The sequence below is a fragment of the Poromitra crassiceps genome, assembly GCF_964638095.1.
Source record: "Poromitra crassiceps genome assembly, chromosome: 4".
NCBI lineage: Eukaryota > Metazoa > Chordata > Actinopteri > Beryciformes > Melamphaidae > Poromitra > Poromitra crassiceps.
Window position 1 is genome coordinate 11245305 of NC_139626.1, and position 18169 is coordinate 11263473.

The 18169-nt window shown below is 44.3% G+C and overlaps 1 protein-coding gene across 2 annotated transcripts in view; it reads right to left on the reverse strand.

Moving 5' to 3' along the window:
* The window catches only part of kat6b (K(lysine) acetyltransferase 6B), a 32104-nt gene extending 14347 nt beyond the window's left edge, over positions 1 to 17757 (reverse strand). The window contains exons 1-7 of one of the 2 annotated variants that reach the window (XM_083635410.1): positions 17593 to 17757; positions 14689 to 15534; positions 8201 to 8309; positions 6614 to 6729; positions 2602 to 2683; positions 1970 to 2099; positions 785 to 1752 (exon numbers count right to left, since the gene is read on the reverse strand). In XM_083635410.1, coding sequence (XP_083491536.1) covers positions 785 to 1752; positions 1970 to 2099; positions 2602 to 2683; positions 6614 to 6729; positions 8201 to 8309; positions 14689 to 15306 — 2023 coding nt within the window. In that variant the 5' untranslated portion in view covers positions 15307 to 15534; positions 17593 to 17757. Of the gene's footprint in view, positions 1 to 784; positions 1753 to 1969; positions 2100 to 2601; positions 2684 to 6613; positions 6730 to 8200; positions 8310 to 14688; positions 15535 to 16283; positions 16369 to 17592 lie in introns of those variants that run through there. The other variant, XM_083635411.1, reaches the window with a different exon arrangement.
* Between the last annotated feature and the right edge of the window lie 412 nt (positions 17758 to 18169).

The following is an 18169-nucleotide window of genomic DNA, read 5'->3' on the forward strand; positions in this document are numbered from 1 at the left end:
CATACCTACGCCGATTTAAAAAGAAATTTAAAAAGAAAAGAAATATCGTCTTTTATTTTTTAAGGAGTAGGTCTGTGGTCTGTACGCGTACACTTCCGGGTCTGAGAACGTAGACGGTGGCAATAGGGTACTTTGAAACAGGTAACATTTGTATCCACTTGTTTTTTTCTTGCTTGTTTTTCAAACTGCGACCATCTCCTGATGACAGTCAAAATGTAATGGCTATTGCAATCATGGTGTGAGGCGTGAGTCAACCTTGGTGGGTGAATCACTGGGTTGTATGTGTCTAATGACCATCGGGAGCTGGAGTGGAGTGGTGACAGTGATTGTGAGAGAGGGTGGAATGGGAGGAAGAGTGCTGATGCCACTACAGCCACTAGGAGGCAGCGATCACAATGTGCCAACTACTGCAGAGGGGTCAAGGACAGAGCAAGGAGCAACATGAAGGAGTTAGTGGGCCATGCAAACTATGACAAAAGCTGACGGGCAGGAGGATGGAAGCCACGTCGATTCCGCAGCCAAGTCAAACGCAACGAAACTGGGTTAAGAAACTCAATGAATTCAAATTAGGTGGCATTGGATTAGTAGAGAGCTGTTAAAATGTTGAGGGTGCCAAAATGAGCCTCTCTCTCAAAGAAAAGATTAGCTCAAGACTGGAAAAAAAATTAAATAACTGCGAGTGTCAAGCTTTGAGTTAAAAAAATAAAATAAAATAACATAAAATAAATAAAGATTAAAATAGTGGAGACGCAGGTCTTGGTTGGAGGTTTCGAGCCTTGCTTACCATGATTGTGCTCAGGCTTAATTCTTCCGTCTGTCAAGTCTCCCTTCCCTGGTGAGGGCGCTCCCTTCTGAGGGCTCACTTTATACCTCAGCCTGCCTAGCGTCCTGTGCTTTTTAAGAAAGGGGTTACGTTTGAAATGACTGACCATCTTAAACGGGTGTCCTCTGGGTCGGCCCGGCCCAGCCGATGTGGAGTGAGACAGTAACCTATTTTTGTTAAACTCTTTCTTTCCCAGGCGCTGGGGGCCCGTTTTGGACGTGAAGGACAAGTCCTGCTTGCGGTGCATGCGCTTAGGCGGTGCGTAGCAAGGTAGTCCCTTTTTCCGCGACTGTCCCTGAGTGGCATATATGTGCGAGAGTCCATCAAAGAGTCCCTTAAGTTGGTTGCTATTGCAGAGACTACTCAGGGAGGGAACACTAGACTGGCTGGAAGAGCTCTGGGGGGAGTTAGCGGAGGTGGAGCTGTTGGACACCTGCGAGGGGGGGCTAAGTCCTGGCAACGTGGGAGGGGGTGGAAGTGCAGAGTGGGAGGGGGTTAGCTTTTGAGCGTCGTCGGCCGCGAAGGCGACCGGCGGCGGTGGCTCGGGCAGTTTCTCTGGACCCTCGTCCCGAGAACAAGACTGTTTGGCGGGCGACTCTAAGCTTGCAGCTCGCGACCTACGGCCGACGGGGGAAGGGGTAAAGAATTTGGAAAGCCCATCGATAAGCCCTTTGGTTTTCTTGTTAACGGTGAGTGTAGCTGGAGTGGAGGTGGGCGTGAGGGGGGGAGTGGTGGTGGGGGTGGAGGTGGTGAATTGGGTGGCGTCGCCCGCCCAACAGGGGTCTGCAACAGCCAATCTGTCTCTGGCGTCCTTCACAGATGCAGCATGACCAGATGAAGGTGTGGAACAGACGGTAATCTTTTGACCCCTACCAGGTGGCCCCCTTCCTCCAAGTGCTACCATGGAGCCGTCACCACTGGTTACAGACCTGCGAGGGGGAAGCAAACCAAAGGATCATTCACAAAAAGGAGAAGAGATCGGGTGAAACAGCTGGTGTGCAAAATGCACTGGGGAAACTACGAGGCGGGGCGACACCATTATGAGTCGTTCTTTAGCAAAAGGAAACGGCAATATTCAGATCAATATTCAGATCAATATTCAGATCATGATCATTCAGATCAATATTCAGATCGTGCCAAACTTACATTCTTTGTTTGAGCTTATTTCTGGGCCTTCCAATAGGCTTTGCATATCGACGTTTGATCTGATCGGCTTTCTTGTGCAGCAACTTCTTCCCGTTCTCCTTTGGCCTGCAGACTTGGCAGAGCCAGGTTCCTGGAGGGGGTCCAAACACACAGAGCATGGCTTAGGCGGGGTTCATCGATTCAGAGGACATACATTCACTTGAAACATTTCCTTTTATACCGCTCACACTGACAATCAATTACTCAGCACAAAAGGAAAATCCATAAGAAAAACATTGGTTCAACTCACTGTCCACTGAAATAGACTTCATGTCAGCTCGTTCGAAGCAAAGTCGTGTGACTTGTATGAAGTGCTGCCAAATGTCCTACCACGTGCACAATCATTACAAGCCTCGCTGTAGGGCCGGTGCTGTAATCCAGAGATAGCAAATCTCCCCAGGGATGCGGGAATAATTTGATATGCATGCAAAGCTTCTAATAAGCCATTGCTGCCTCACTGTGCTGAGTGACAGCCCCAAAAGGCCTTCTATAAAGAGAAGGCTGTGGAAGTGACAGGACAGAGAGAGGGAAACACCTTGTACCTTTAGAAGGCTGTGGAAGTGACAGGACAGACAGAGGGAAACACCTTGTACCTTTTGGCATTCTTGAAAGCGGTGGGTCACAGCATTCCATGTGAAAGCCCCGATCACATGAATCGCAGAACAGCATCTCATCCTGAAAGGGAGCAGGAGGCGTGTGTTAGGGATGTAACGCCCTCTGTCATACATGTAACGCCCTCTGTCATACATGTAACGCCTTCTGTCATACATGTAACTCTGTCATACATGTAACGCCCTCTGTCATACATGTAACGCCTTCTGTCATACATGTAACTCATTCATACATGTAACGCCCTCTGTCATACATGTAACGCCTTCTGTCATACATGTAACGCCCTCTGTCATACATGTAACGCCCTCTGTCATACATGTAACGTCCTCTGTCATACATGTAACGCCCTCTGTCATACATGTAACGCCCTCTGTCATACATGTAGCGCCCTCTGTCATACATGTAACGCCCTCTGTCATACATGTAACGCCCTCTGTCATACATGTAACGTCCTCTGTCATACATGTAACGCCCTCTGTCATACATGTAACGCCCTCTGTCATACATGTAACACCCTCTGTCATACATGTAACGCCTTCTGTCATACATGTAACACCCTCTGTCATACATGTAACGCCCTCTGTCATACATGTAACGCCCTCTGTCATACATGTAACGCCTTCTGTCATACATGTAACGCCCTCTGTCATACATGTAACACCCTCTGTCATACATGTAACACCCTCTGTCATTGAACGTCTTTATACATGTAACGCCCTCTGTCATACATGTAACGCCTTCTGTCATACATGTAACGCCCTCTGTCATACATGTAACACCCTCTGTCATACATGTAACGCCTTCTGTCATACATGTAACACCCTCTGTCATTGAACGTCTTTATACATGTAACGTCCTCTGTCATACATGTAACGCCCTCTGTCATACATGTAACGCCATGTAATGCCCTCTGTCATACATGCAATGCCCTCTGTCAAACATGTAACGCCCTCTGTCATTGAAGGTCTTTATACATATAACGCCCTCTGTCATACGTGTAACGTCCTCTGTCATACGTGTAACACCCTCTATCATACATGTAACGCCCTCTGTCATACAGTACATGTAACGCCCTCTGTCATACATGTAACTCCATCTGTCATTGAAGGTCTTTATACATGTAACATCCTCTGTCATTGAACGTCTTTATACATGTAACATCCTCTGTCATACATGTAACACCCTCTGTCATACATGTAATGCCCTCTGTCATACATGTAATGCCCTCTGTCATTGAAGGTATTTATACATGTAACGTCCTCTGTCATACATGCAACGCCCTCTGTCATACATGTAATGCCCTCTGTCATTGAAGGTATTTATACATGTAACGTCCTCTGTCATACATGCAACACCCTCTGTCATACATGTAATGCCCTCTGTCATTGAAGGTCTTTATACATGCAACGTCCTCTGTCATACATGCAATGCCCTCTGTCATACATGCAACGTCCTCTGTCATACATGCAATGCCCTCTGTCATAGATGTAACACCCTCTGTCATACATGTAATGCCCTCTGTCATTGAACGTCTTTATACATGTAACGTCCTCTGTCATACATGCAACACCCTCTGTCATACATGAAACGCCCTCTGTCATTAAAGGTCTTTATACATGCAACACCCTCTGGCATACATGTAACACCCTCTGTCATACATGTAACACCCTCTGTCATACATGTAACGCCCTCTGTCATTGAACGTCTTTATACATGCAACGTCCTCTGTCATACATGCAATGCCCTCTGTCATACATGTAACACCCTCTGTCATACATGTAACGCCCTCTGTCATACATGTAACGCCCTCTGTCATTGAGCGTCTTTATACATGTAACGTCCTCTGTCATACATGCAATGCCCTCTGTCATACACTGGCGTCGGAACAAGGGGGACATGGGGACATTTTGTCCCCCTTAAAATTTGGTCCCCCTAAAAAAAAAAAAAAAAAAAAAAGTTTTTTTTTTTTTTTTTTTTTTTAAATCTGAGGGGGCAACTGCCCCTGACGCTTAGAGCCCACTTTACACTGTTTACACAGCCTGTGATGCTTGTTAAAGCCATGATCGTTGTGGGATTATTACACCTGAGACAGACAGACCCAGGGATCAAATTACAGAGAGCCCACTTTACACTGTTTACACAGCCTGTGACACTTGTTAAAGCCGTGATCATTGTGGGATTATTACACCTGAGAGACAGACAGACCTGGACTCTGTTTGCACTCACTGTCATTGGCTGCTGCTATAATCGTATACGGTTATTGTTATTTTATTTTAGTGTTTCTGCCTGTGTTGCTGTCTGTTGTAGTGTAATTGTAAAATGACCTAAAGGGAGAGCAGGTCACCAAGTGAGTGAGAAAAGGAGAAAATACTGAATAATTACATCACTACAGTATAATCCTAATGTTAATTTAAAATTAGATATTCCTCTAAATATGGCTAAAAATCATCCAGACGTTAAAAAAAACATAAATTTTTCTTGCCGGCGCCCTGACGGGAGCCGGCAAAAAAACATTGAAAAAAATAAAATTTTGAAAAAAAAAAAAAAAAAATGACAAAAAAAATTTTTGACAAAAAAAATAAAAATGTCCCCCTAATTGCAAACTCGTTCCGGCGCCACTGCTGTCATACATGTAACACCCTCTGTCATACATGTAACACCCTCTGTCATACATGTAACGCCCTCTGTCATACATGTAACGCCCTCTGTCATTGAGCGTCTTTATACATGTAACGTCCTCTGTCATACATGCAATGCCCTCTGTCATACATGTAACACCCTCTGTCATACATGTAATGCCCTCTGTCATTGAACGTCTTTATACATGTAACGTCCTCTGTCATACATACAATGCCCTCTGTCATACATACAATGCCCTCTGTCATACATGCAATGCCCTCTGTCATACATGTAATGCCCTATGTCATACATACATGTCATTGAAGATCTTTATAAATGTAACCAGGGTGGGAATTTAGTCATTTTAGGGGCAAGGCCATTTAGCCTTCTGCGTTGCAATTTTTTTAGGGCACAAGGTCACATGCCAGGGCACAAAGGCAATTTCTCTATTGACATTGTTTCTGAAATGTGTGTTAAAATTATTAAATTAAACCTCCTTTGCATAGAGCAGCTACGTTAAACTGAGACCACTGATGCTTTTAAAGCAACTGACAGTAGCAGGCTGGTAGCAGGGCACCGCCAAGGTGGCCTTAGGGATCTCAGGCCATCACGGCCAGAGGGAGGGGCAATGGAGGCCATGGCCTTCAATGTAATTCCCACCCTGCATGTAACATCATACATGTAACACCCTCTGTCATTGAAGGTCTTTATATCTGTAACGTCCTCTGTCATACATGTAACCCCCTCTGTCATAAATGTAATGTCCTCTGTCATTGAAGGTCTTTAAGTTTATACCTGTAACGTCCTCTGTCATACATGTAACGCCCTCTGTCATTGAAGGTCTTTGTACATGTAACGCCCTCTGTCATACATTTAACCCCCTCTGTCATACATGTAATGACACCCTCTGTCATTGAAGGTATTTATACATGCAACGTCCTCTGTCATACATGTAACCCCCTCTGTCATACATGTAACGCCCTCTGTCATTGAAGGTCTTTATACATGTAACATCCTCTGTCATACATTTAACCCCCTCTGTCATAAATGTAATGACACCCTCTGTCATTGAAGGTATTTATACATGTAACGTCCTCTGTCATACATGTAACGCCCTCTGTCATACATGTAACGCCCTCTTTCATTGAAGGTCTTTATACATGTAACAATGCCCTCTGTCATACATGTAACCCCCTCCGTCATACATGTAACGCCCTCTGTCATTGAAGGTCTTTTGGAAAAATAAGCCCAATTGTGCACAAGAGAGGCGTTACAAATCTGAGGCAGATCCGACAAATCCTCGGAGAGACACAAAAGCCGAGGCTACAACAGTGAAAATGCTGTGATTTAAGAACTGTGCAATAAAGTACTTACAGCGTTTTTCCCCTGTATTCGACAGGAACTGCAGGTTTTGCATTCGATACACTGCCACCGTAATCTCTTCACATTCGAGGTTAACTCCGGGGAAAACTTCAGACATGACGGATGCCCTTCACAAGTCATTAAAAAGGCATATTAGCGTTACACATTTATACCATCTATGACTGTCAGTGCTGTTACACATTTATACCATCTATGACTGTCAGTGCTGTTGCACATTGATACCATCTATGACTGTCAGTGCTGTTACACATATATACCATCTATGACTGTCAGTGCTGTTACACATATATACCATCTATGACTGTCAGTGCTGTTACACATATATACCATCTATGACTGTCAGTGCTGTTACACATATATACCATCTATGACTGTCAGTGCTGTTACACATATATACCATCTATGACTGTCAGTGCTGTTACACATATATACCATCTATGACTGTCAGTGCTGTTACACATATATACCATCTATGACTGTCAGTGCTGTTGCACATTGATACCTTCTATGACTGTCAGTGCTGTTACACATATATACCATCTATGACTGTCAGTGCTGTTACTCACACTGTACAAGGAGGTTACATATTCACATATTGCATCATCAACAATGGTGGCTCTGTATGTCCGGAACTCTTTTTTTTTCTAAACTGCAAGCTGTGTCTAAAAAACAGTACGATCAAACATCTGAGCCGCTAATTACAGATAATTTGATCTTAATGAGGCAGAAACAGTAGCAGCGCTCGTTCTAATGGAGGCCGATCCATGAAAGTCATGTAAAAGCTTGCCTCCTCTCTCACCCGGCTCCCTCACATGGCTGTAAAACAGCTGCTCTACAGTGAGAGCACCATTTGTGTACACTATGAGCGGTTAATGAAAACCACCTCAACGCTACTTAGTCAAATTTGAGCTATAAAAATGTCACCGGGAGAACAATTCCTTACGGCATTTAAAATAATTGTTCAAACACAAATGACTCCTTAGGAGAGGTAATTTTATGGAGGGGGGTTTGGTAGGGGGGGGTGGGTAGCAATTTTGTCTGGAACAAAAGAACAGTAAAGGGAAATGCCACCAATCTGCAGCGGAAAATGGTTGATCTCTGATCCGCTCTGGCGAGTCTGCTGCAGAAGAAGCTAGTGCAATCTGAATTGTGCGAAAATTACTTGGGTGATTTCAAATTCTAATGGCCACTTACAGAGCATCTGCCCTTCTTTAGTCCATTATAGGTTGCAAGCAATTTGGATCCCCTCAGCGACTCAATTTCAACATTGTTCTTCCAACAAATCCCTTCAAGGGAAAGAATTCAACCCCCGGTGCAAAAACATAGAGCAGGAATTTGGCATCGGCCCCGGCAATGTTGAGCGCTGCTGCTGCTGCTGCTAGCAGTTTAAAGGCATCACACGCCTCACTGTATTTAGCCATACATTCACACTGTGCAGACCACTGTGAGGGCCTCACTGTCTGAGCCTCGCTAGAACATGCTCACAACCTCTCAGTAGATTGTTATGTAGAGGGCGGGGCTTAGGAGAACATCCCTGTCCCACTGTGTTAGGGCGAAGTGGTGCACGAGGCGACTCACCACTGCTCCCACAGTCGGCACAGGACAGCAGCTCCTCCGGCTGCTTGTCCCGGTTTGACTCTTTCGTCCCCAGACAGAAACTGCAGATTGGGATGGGGTCGACCCGGAGCTGGGTGGGAAAACAAACAGAGAGAAACGCTTTAGATGTGTACCGTGTACGCACACAAACCGTCATGTAGAGAGAAACGCTTTAGATGTGTACTGTGTACGCACACAGACCGTCATGTAGAGCCTGTGTGGACCAGTGTCTCTTGTCAGTAAACGTGGATTTGAGATCAATGAGAAGAAGAATGAAAACATTTGTGTGGCAAATAGGTCACATAGAAGCTCAAAGAATAAAACAAAACGATCATCCCTGATTTGAGTTCTCAGAGGAACTTCTCACAGAACCAGAACCGACTCGGTAACTGGTCTCCTCCAAAGAGGGACGGTGCGCTCGAGGTCCTCCTCCTTTATCCATCAGATCCGAATGGGTAAGTGATCTTAGGAGTTGAAGGTCTTAATCCACTTCTTAAAGCTTTGCACTACAGTCTGAAAGGATTAACCAGCATGTCATCAAATTACCTCAATAATAAAACTCATTGTCGCTGCAGCGATCCCTTGTAGATGCTGCACGTCTCAGAACAAACACTCATTTAAGGGCTTAAGAGTTAAGTTCAGAGAAGTCGAAAAATATGAGCTCAAGCCTCAAGGTTTAAGAGGATTTCCCCATTGATCACTTAAGACTTAAGAAAGGCAGACCTCTGAAAGGTGGGCAAGACTTAACTCTTCATATACTAGCCCGTTAAAGCCAAACCAATCATTGGCTGAAAAATCACCATGAAACTAAATTCAGACTGAAGCAAATGGCTTTCTTATGACACACCTTGACACACAATAATAACATACAGAGGCCCCTTGAGGAGCATCAAACAGACTGCTGCCTCCTTCACTGAGAGGAGGTTCTTGAAGGAAAAGGAGACAAGCTCACAGGCTGGGACCATAAATAACCCACCTCCTCATCACTTTACACACTCAGGCCTCATCAATTGACCGGGGCTTGGAAGAGCACTCCGGGGATGTCCGTGATTAGTTCCTAGTTTCTATGAGGCAGATCCACATCCTGACCTCAAACAAAATGTTTGACCTCTCCAGTCAGATCTCCATCGGTCCCGACTCCCGACCTCCTCCTGAACTCTGGGAGGGGAAACCCAGCCCGAGAGATACAGCGGGAACGCGCTCGTTGTTCCTGGCTGTTGTATCAATTGATTGATACGGTGAGGGGAAAGCCGTTTACTGCCACATCGATGATTACTCCATTTCGCAACCTGCCAGGTCAATATGTGAAAGCGAGCACTGGCATTAACAGCTGATTGCTGCTCCACGGAGCCATGAATATAAACTTTACCCCCACGTCAAAACAACACGGAAATGCTACTGTGTGTGGGATGGCTGAACCTGTAGTAGGAGATGACATAGTAGTGGCTCAAAGGTTATCAGTGATTTCCATACGGTGTCTCAACTTAAGTGGGAGTAACACATCTGATTAGGTATGTTAGTCAGGTCGACAACTGGAAACAATCTCGCTGAACACGCCTAGCTGTAGATATTGTTCATATTCCAAATGCACAAACATAAACCCCTTGTATGTTTTCAATGCACATACACCCTAGTATGTTTTCAATGCACATAAACCCTAGTATGTTTTCAATGCACATAAACCCTAGTATGTTTTCAATGCACATAAACCCTAGTATGTTTTCAATGCACATAAACCCTAGTATGTTTTCAATGCACATAAACCCTAGTATGTTTTCAATGCACGTAAACCCTAGCATGTTTTCAATGCACGTAAACCCTATCATGTTTTCAATGCACGTAAACCCTAGCATGTTTTCAATGCACGTAAACCAGAAGCGTCATGCCCATTGTAACTGAGGGGGCAATTGCCCCCTCAGATTTTTGAGAGATGTTTTTTTCTCTCATAATGTCATTTAATTACTATGGATTTTATAACGTGTAGTTATGATCATTTTATATAAAGAGTCAAACATATAGGCTATGTCTAATTATGTCATAAATCAAACCTAACCAAAAAACACACACCCCTCCTCCCGCTGATAATGGTTTCTCCCAAAAGACGTGTCGGGTCGTCTAGTGTCCTCTAGAGAGAGAGTGGCGTCAGCGGAGGACCAAAATGCGAGACTCATTATCCAATGAACAGCCAGGAATGGGTCTCGCGCTACTTTTGCATGCTAAAATAAAGCTGATAATGTACAATTTGATTCAAGGGGAGAAAAACCCTTTCAGAGTACAACACAAACTGTCTATTTTGCTGCAACTCGACAGTGCTGCTTAATCCAGGACCTTACTTCCTGGAACTCTTGAGAGTAAAAACTGGTCCATTGGAGTGAATGGAGATGTCGGGACTCTTCTATCTATATGGCTCTGGGGTCGTCCATCTGGCTTTCTCACTATGGGCGCTTCCAGTGCTACAGTACGTAGCAAAGCCACCCAGCCAGCCACCCACACGTCACAGCACAGAGCTGACAGCAGTGTTTTTCTGCTTAACTGGTCAGTATAGTGCATCAATCCCATTTTCAAACATGTGAAAATGAAATGCTGTTAAGTTAGGCACAGTTTGCATAGCAAGTTAGTTGGCTACTTGCACCAGGCAGCTAAGGTTAGCACTGCATTGTAATGTTAGCATCCCTCATGTTGTTTACACATCATGCCAGCTTGTGGTAGCATAGCATCAATTTGGTGGTAAATGAGAGCTGTGTGAGTGTTATGCATTGTGTTATGGCAGTGAGCTGATAGACTATCAGCTCACTGCCATAGAGTGGTGGTAAAAAAAAACTATCAGTGATAGTTTTTTTTTTACCACCACTCTATCACACAGGTTATATTGTAGGCTAGTTAGCAAAACACTGAATTCCATTTGATGTCTCCACTCCAGCCAGGTCAAAATGCAAAAGAATAGAAAGTCCTCCCAGCCCTGTCTTCAGTGAAGAGGTTCTGTGAAGAGGACATAGAGGTTGATGCAAGGGGCAAGTTTAGTGATATACTATTTTTCCTTCATGGTAATGCATGCAGAATTATTTTTAAGATTTGTGTGGTCTCCCTTTTTTGTCAAGTCCATTGAGCCTGGGCAGTGACAATGTATAGTACTTAGTCTGGTGATTATGGATCTTTCCAGGAGGCTGAGCAGTTTGGAAAATAGCCTTGGATACACCTGCTCAGTCTGTTAATTTAAAATGAGATATTTCTCTAAATCTGGCTTCCAACCCCCCAAATTTGTCTGAAGTGCACCGCCAAGAGTTCACCCCCTCAGATTGTTTGCTTGCATGACACCCCTGACGTAAACCCTAGTATGTTTTCAATGCACGTAAACCCTAGTATGTTTTCAATTAATTATGCACGTAAACCTTAGTATGTTTTCAATGCACGTAAACCCTAGTATGTTTTCAATGCACGTAAACCCTAGTATGTTTTCAATGCACGTAAACCCTAGTATGTTTTCAATGCACCTAAACCCTAGTATGTTTTCAATGCACGTAAACCCTAGTATGTTTTCAATGCACGTAAACCCTAGTATGTTTTCAATGCACGTAAACCCTAGTATGTTTTCAATGCACGTAAACCCTAGTATGTTTTCAATGCACGTAAACCCTAGTATGTTTTCAATTAATTATGCACGTAAACCTTAGTATGTTTTCAATGCACGTAAACCCTAGTATGTTTTCAATGCACGTAAACCCTAGTATGTTTTCAATGCACGTAAACCCTAGTATGTTTTCAATTAATTATGCACGTAAACCTTAGTATGTTTTCAATGCACGTAAACCCTAGTATGTTTTCAATGCACGTAAACCCTAGTATGTTTTCAATGCATGTAAACCCTAGTATGTTTTCAATGCACGTAAACCCTAGTATGTTTTAAATGCACGTAAACCCTAGTATGTTTTCAATGCACGTAAACCCTAGTATGTTTTCAATGCACGTAAACCCTAGTATGTTTTCAATGCATGTAAACCCTAGTATGTTTTCAATGCACGTAAACCCTAGTATGTTTTCAATGCACGTAAACCCTAGTATGTTTTCTCCAACTTACTGGAGAAAGTGTGACAAACAGGGCCCCATTCTGCTTTATAGTGAAAAAGACAATTGACTAAGAAGCCAAGTGGTTTAAGTAATGCACAGCTGGAGTTGCAGTTAAAAACAAGGCGTCACTGTTGTCGTTACTGAAGAGTCACGGTGGATGACTCGGTGGATGACTCGTTACTGAAGAGTCACGGTGGATGACTCGGTGGATGACTCGTTACGGAAGAGTCACGGTGGATGACTCGTTACTGAAGAGTCACGGTGGATGACTCGTTACTGAAGAGTCACGGTGGATGACTCGTTACTGAAGAGTCACGGTGGATGACTCGTTACTGAAGAGTCACGGTGGATGACTCGTTACTGAAGAGTCACGGTGGATGACTCGTTACCGAAGAGTCACGGTGGATGACTCGTTACCGAAGAGTCACGGTGGATGACTCGTTACTGAAGAGTCACGGTGGATGACTCGTTACTGAAGAGTCACGGTGGATGACTCGTTACTGAAGAGTCACGGTGGATGACTCGTTGGTAAGGAGTTGCATGCGAGCCATGTTTATTATTATGTTCCAGAGACAAGTTCAAATCACTGAAAAAACAACTGTCTCGTGTTCCAGAGAATTGTCGACCAATCAGGGTGAAAATGAGTCATAAATACAGGAGAGAAAATAGAGTTTGAACTTGATAATCAGTTGCTAGGATGTGTTGTGTGTGTGCATATTGCATAAATAATGCTTACAGTTAATAGGCCCGTTTTATAATATAGGTCTCCACTGACTACACTATGAAGTCAAATCCGGAGGCCACTGGAGAATTGATGTCCAGTAGGACTATGCTCCAGCCTGGTGATTAAACCCAAAGCATGGCTCAAAGTGCTCGTTGATTTAATCAAATTAAAAAAAAAAGATGAAAATGTGAAAATAGAGAAACCAACACAACACGGGCTGCCGAGGAGATGCTGCTGATTTACTTGGGGATTCCAAATTAAGTACATTACAGGAAATGATGCTGCTTCAAAAGAGCAGGCTGTCCTGAGTGAGGGGGTGGAGTCCTATTAGAACACTGCTGGTGGAGAGAGAGAGAGAGAGAGAGAGAGAGAGAGAGAGAGAGAGAGAGAGAGACAGAGAGAGACAGAGAGAGAGAGAGAGAGAGAGACAGAGAGAGACAGAGAGAGAGAGAGAGAGACAGAGACAGAGAGAGAGAGAGAGAGAGAGACACACACACACAGAGAGAGAGAGAGCTCAAGTGGTTGCATAACACAGCAGGGGAAAAAAAGTCTCATTCCTTGCCTTTGTTCCTGCCAGAGTCTCTTCAGAATCTAATAAACTCTAAAACCAAGACTGCTCTTTTCCCCCTCAAACTATCTTATTTTCAACACACACAAACGCGCACACACACACACACACACACACGCACACGCACACACACGCTAGCTAGCTGTGCTTGGAGCACTGAGCAGGCAGGACGACGACGTCTCCTGCTTTGAAGTGAATGGTAGAACCTGAACTAGGCTAGGTGATGTCATGGAGCCGGGAGCAATAGGTTGAAATGTTCCAAATGGAAAACAGTGGGCCCTACTTCAGCTATGAGAAGCATTGCAGGACACTGTGTCTCTCTCTCTCAAACACTTCTCCGTTTCACTTTGGGCCTGACCGCAGACACAGTATCGAGGTGTCACTTCCTGACGTATTCACTGTGAAACTGGTGGCGAGCGAGCGGGGCGGCTGATGTCTCTGTTCACCATTTGAAGATGCACGACTCTTTTTAAGACGCGCTATTAGACCGCACGTTATCTTCGCAAAGCTCCCCCGAGATACGATCTGCAGAAAGACAAGACTCGCCGCAAAAACTAGCGAGCGGTTTCGAGGACCCTGCCCTGCACAGAGGAAAAGCATTTTCCATGCAACAACCTCCGCCACTCGGTCGTGTCTTCAAATTGTCGAGCGAGTACAAAACTGCTGTCATCTGAGTGAGTGCCAGTGAGGCTCGATATCTCTGCAGGCTGAAACGCACCCCTGCAGCCTGCAAGTTTGTTTACATGCTAGCTTTGATTTCCCCTCTCGGCCATCTTGGTAAACAACACAACATTTGGGCTGTGTGGAGTCTCAGAAATGTTACAGGCCGACTGGCAGGGACTGCCCCCCCCCCCCCCCCCCCCCCCCTTGCCCTCATAAATGCTTACGTTTGAGTTAACGCTATGCAACTCGCAAGACAGCCAACAGTCACATCCTTAAAGGTCATTAGGCTAGAGTTACATAACTTGTGGGAAGCTTGCATCAGACTGCTACACTGTCAGCAGTGTGACTTTCTGATTATGGAGACCGGCAATAAGACACAGGAAAAAGACAGGTCAGGCATTCGTGTGGTCACTGAATGACAGTGCAGAGGCCGTGGTGATTGAAGTGTACCTGGTCTCTCTCGTGGGGCAGAAGTGTCACTGTTGACAGGACCCAGGGGGAAGCACTTGGACAGCGGGCACCCCTTCCCTCCATACCTCCATGGTTGAGCTTATACCGCGGGCCGTTCTTTAGCAACCTGCCGTTGTTAACGCACCGCTTGGCCCCCAGCCGTAACCTCTGCCGGAAAGCGGGGTTGTCGACGATGTCCGAGAGGTCGTCCTGGTTCCTCAGGTACCTCTCAATGTTCTTCAGCGAGGAGCCGTGGGTATCGTCCAGGCCCTCAATGGCCCTCTTAAGAATTTTATTCCAATCAATATGGCGCAGATCACTTGAATTCCATATAGATCCCTTTGATGGCACAGAGACGATTGCAGGCGGGAGCGATCCAACTCTCCCAGGGTTTCCTGGGTCCTTGTACGAGGCACTCCCCTTATTTGTAACCTTGAGAATAGAGCCATCATGAACACTTAATTCCAACTGCTCAAGAACAGTCCTCTTGTCCAGTCCATGTGATGTTGCCACTGCATGACAAATTCTCTCCTCCGAGGGCCTCTGCTTTTGCCTTTTGATCTTCTGTATTGCTTCAAGAATCCACTCCGTGTACAGAGGGTTTGCAAGTTTTACCATGGTTGAATATTTAGATTCACGAAAAAGCGATCCATACAGATTCCCCCTTTCTGCTGCTAAACATTTGGTACATCCACATCTTCGATAGGGTCAAAAAGTGATGTTCCGCTCCAGCATCCACACATCTCTCTCAATCCTGGAACTTGATGAAAAGATGGCACTAGTAAATCCCACAGTGGTAGATACTAATTGACCTGGAGCATTATTTACTGGAGTTCCAGTTCAAATCTGGAGGGAAAAAAACACAAATTGGGGTCAAATACATAGAACACATGATTACCAGCATCTCTCAGTCACTATTATGTTAATTTGTCTTAATTTACCTAACATGTGGGTAATTCACAAACTTTCCTGTCATCCTGGGTCACTGTTTCTAGCCTACAGTATGAGAAATACAGAAGAGGAATCCAGAACTTTTAAAGCGTGATAAATCATGAGAAACAGATGGATATAAAGATGCAGGAGGGTCAGTTGTCTGCTAAGGAAATTGGTGACTTAATCCATATAGCCTGACACCATAATCCACAGGCCAAACCAGATTATCTATTTCAAATTCACAAACGTTAAGACTACTTTTGTTAAAGAACTGAGTTAGGCTATAACATGTAGGGGGCAACTTCTACCGAGATTTAGAAAACTGTAAACATTCTCCTCGATAGACGATTATAATAGAAAATATATCTGTATTTTCTGTTTCAGATGTATTTTTCGACAGCAAAATCTCGCAAATTAACATTTCTTCTACTGGATGAAAATGCCAACAGTGTCGGAAATGGATTAAAAATACACAAGCGATCTAAACTGTAAAGTTTAACCGTTAGTTGTCCGCACACGACTTTGACAGCTTTAATGACAGTTGCTATAATCAATGCTCACTTCCTGACAGCTGCCGCTGGATGTTTATAGTACGTCTGCAAACCATTACGCAGCCTAACGAACGACGAATCGGATAATAACTGTGTAACAATGTAACAAACCTAGAGTTGTGTCCGCTGAGTTGAGCAGATAATATGACACAATGTTGCCAGAGCATTACTGATGTCACCTAAACAGTCGCCATTTTGTTACAATGTTGTAGTTTACATGAATCCGACATGACGCTGATTACAATCCAATGGAGTCTCATTAAACCTTACCTACACTAATGTGCCCTCCCTAGCAACTTCAATATTGGCTGTAAAGACAAGATCCGATTTCTGGTTTGATAAAGCACATGTCAATCTTTATGTATGAGCTCACTCTCAAAGGCACGGCACTGGCTGCATGATCTGTCACTTCACTCAATTGACCCGCCTCTTAAGGTGCCCCGTGTAATGAATTCAGATAATTTACCTTTTACCACTCGCCTGATTTGGCCTAACGGCTCTATGGCGGTGCTAGGTTATTATCAGGTTATGCTACACACTATGACGCGAGATAATTGCCATAATACAGATGAAACACGTTAGAAATGTAACGATAGTTGCAAAAGCGGTTAACACCAGCCCACCTTTACTTGGATTCCTCCTTGAAACAGTTGGTTACACTTGAAAGTGATTTGGATCATTTTAGACTTTAATTGGCTGTTTGTTAAATCCATCATTTGTTTGCATAAAACCTGCAAAGGCTCGACCATTGGTTTAAAGCGGCACGTTTTCTCTCCAGGTAGCATATTCCTCGGGTTAAACAGACCACTGCAGGCTAAACGTGTGCAAGCTATCGCCTTTCCCCCCCCATATTCTTCCCTTTCACTATTTCCCCAGCTCCGACAAGAGCTCCTCTTTTAGTAATATAACATCATAAACTTGTGTGGCGTTAAATTGGGCAATAAATAAACCTTCCGTGTAGCAAAAAGTGGGCTTTCCGCCTGCCAACGACAATATTAACGTCCTGTGTTAGTCTAAGGCAAAATGATGGCATGACCTCGTTATCACTATTAACTAGCCTATCAAATATTTCCGATGAGAAAAATTATGAGCCGCCCGGAGAAAAAGATGATCTGCGGGAAATAGAAGTTACACGACTATCGGGAGAGTAGCTCATCACTACCTCCTCAATTATGTATCGCTAGTTTCTTTCGCTCCCATTTCTCTGCTCGTTTTCCATATTATATTAGGAAATGATACACACAGCCTGCTTGAATCTACATCGTTTTGCTAGATAAACTAGCCTACCTCGCTGCCGCCGTGGGCGAGGAGGCTAAACAAATTACGCCAAGTTTCTCATGCAAGGATGAACATATAACTAGTGTTGAGGGAAAAAAAAGAGAGGGCACTAGGCTACCGTAAATATTTGCTGGTAGTTTACCTCTTCAAGTTTGTCCCCCCCTCGGATACTCCTCTTCATTATCGGGATGATTGAAACGTCGAAGGATAAGCATGCAGCGACATATCCATGCGATTTGGTGGTATTTGATCTCTTAAGCGAAGGCTGAAAAGCTCGCACCGAGACATAGAGAGGACCTGATAACAACTAATTGAAAGGTTAATCTACATAGCAGCCTGTGACAAAGTGGTACCCTCCCCCTTCTGCTTCTTCCACCGTAGACATCCCTACTTCAGTGTAGTGGAGCGGACCGTCGCCCCTTTAGTGCGCTCCTACAATGATACTGTCAATTTCACTTTCCCCCCTCCATCAACACGACCAGCGATGAGCTGTGAGCAATGGCACAAGCAAACAGTTTTCGCACTTGAATGTGTCCCCGATTAGTCAGCTATTACATGCCCCACATTTTAATGCCATAACACAGTCTACTGCTATTCTGCTAACGTTCATTCTTTCTATGGGCAATGTTAACTTCCATGCATATAGAAATAACCAGTGTATAGTTAACTGGATAGGCCCACTACAAGATGTTTTTGATTTTCATATTTAAAGACATAAA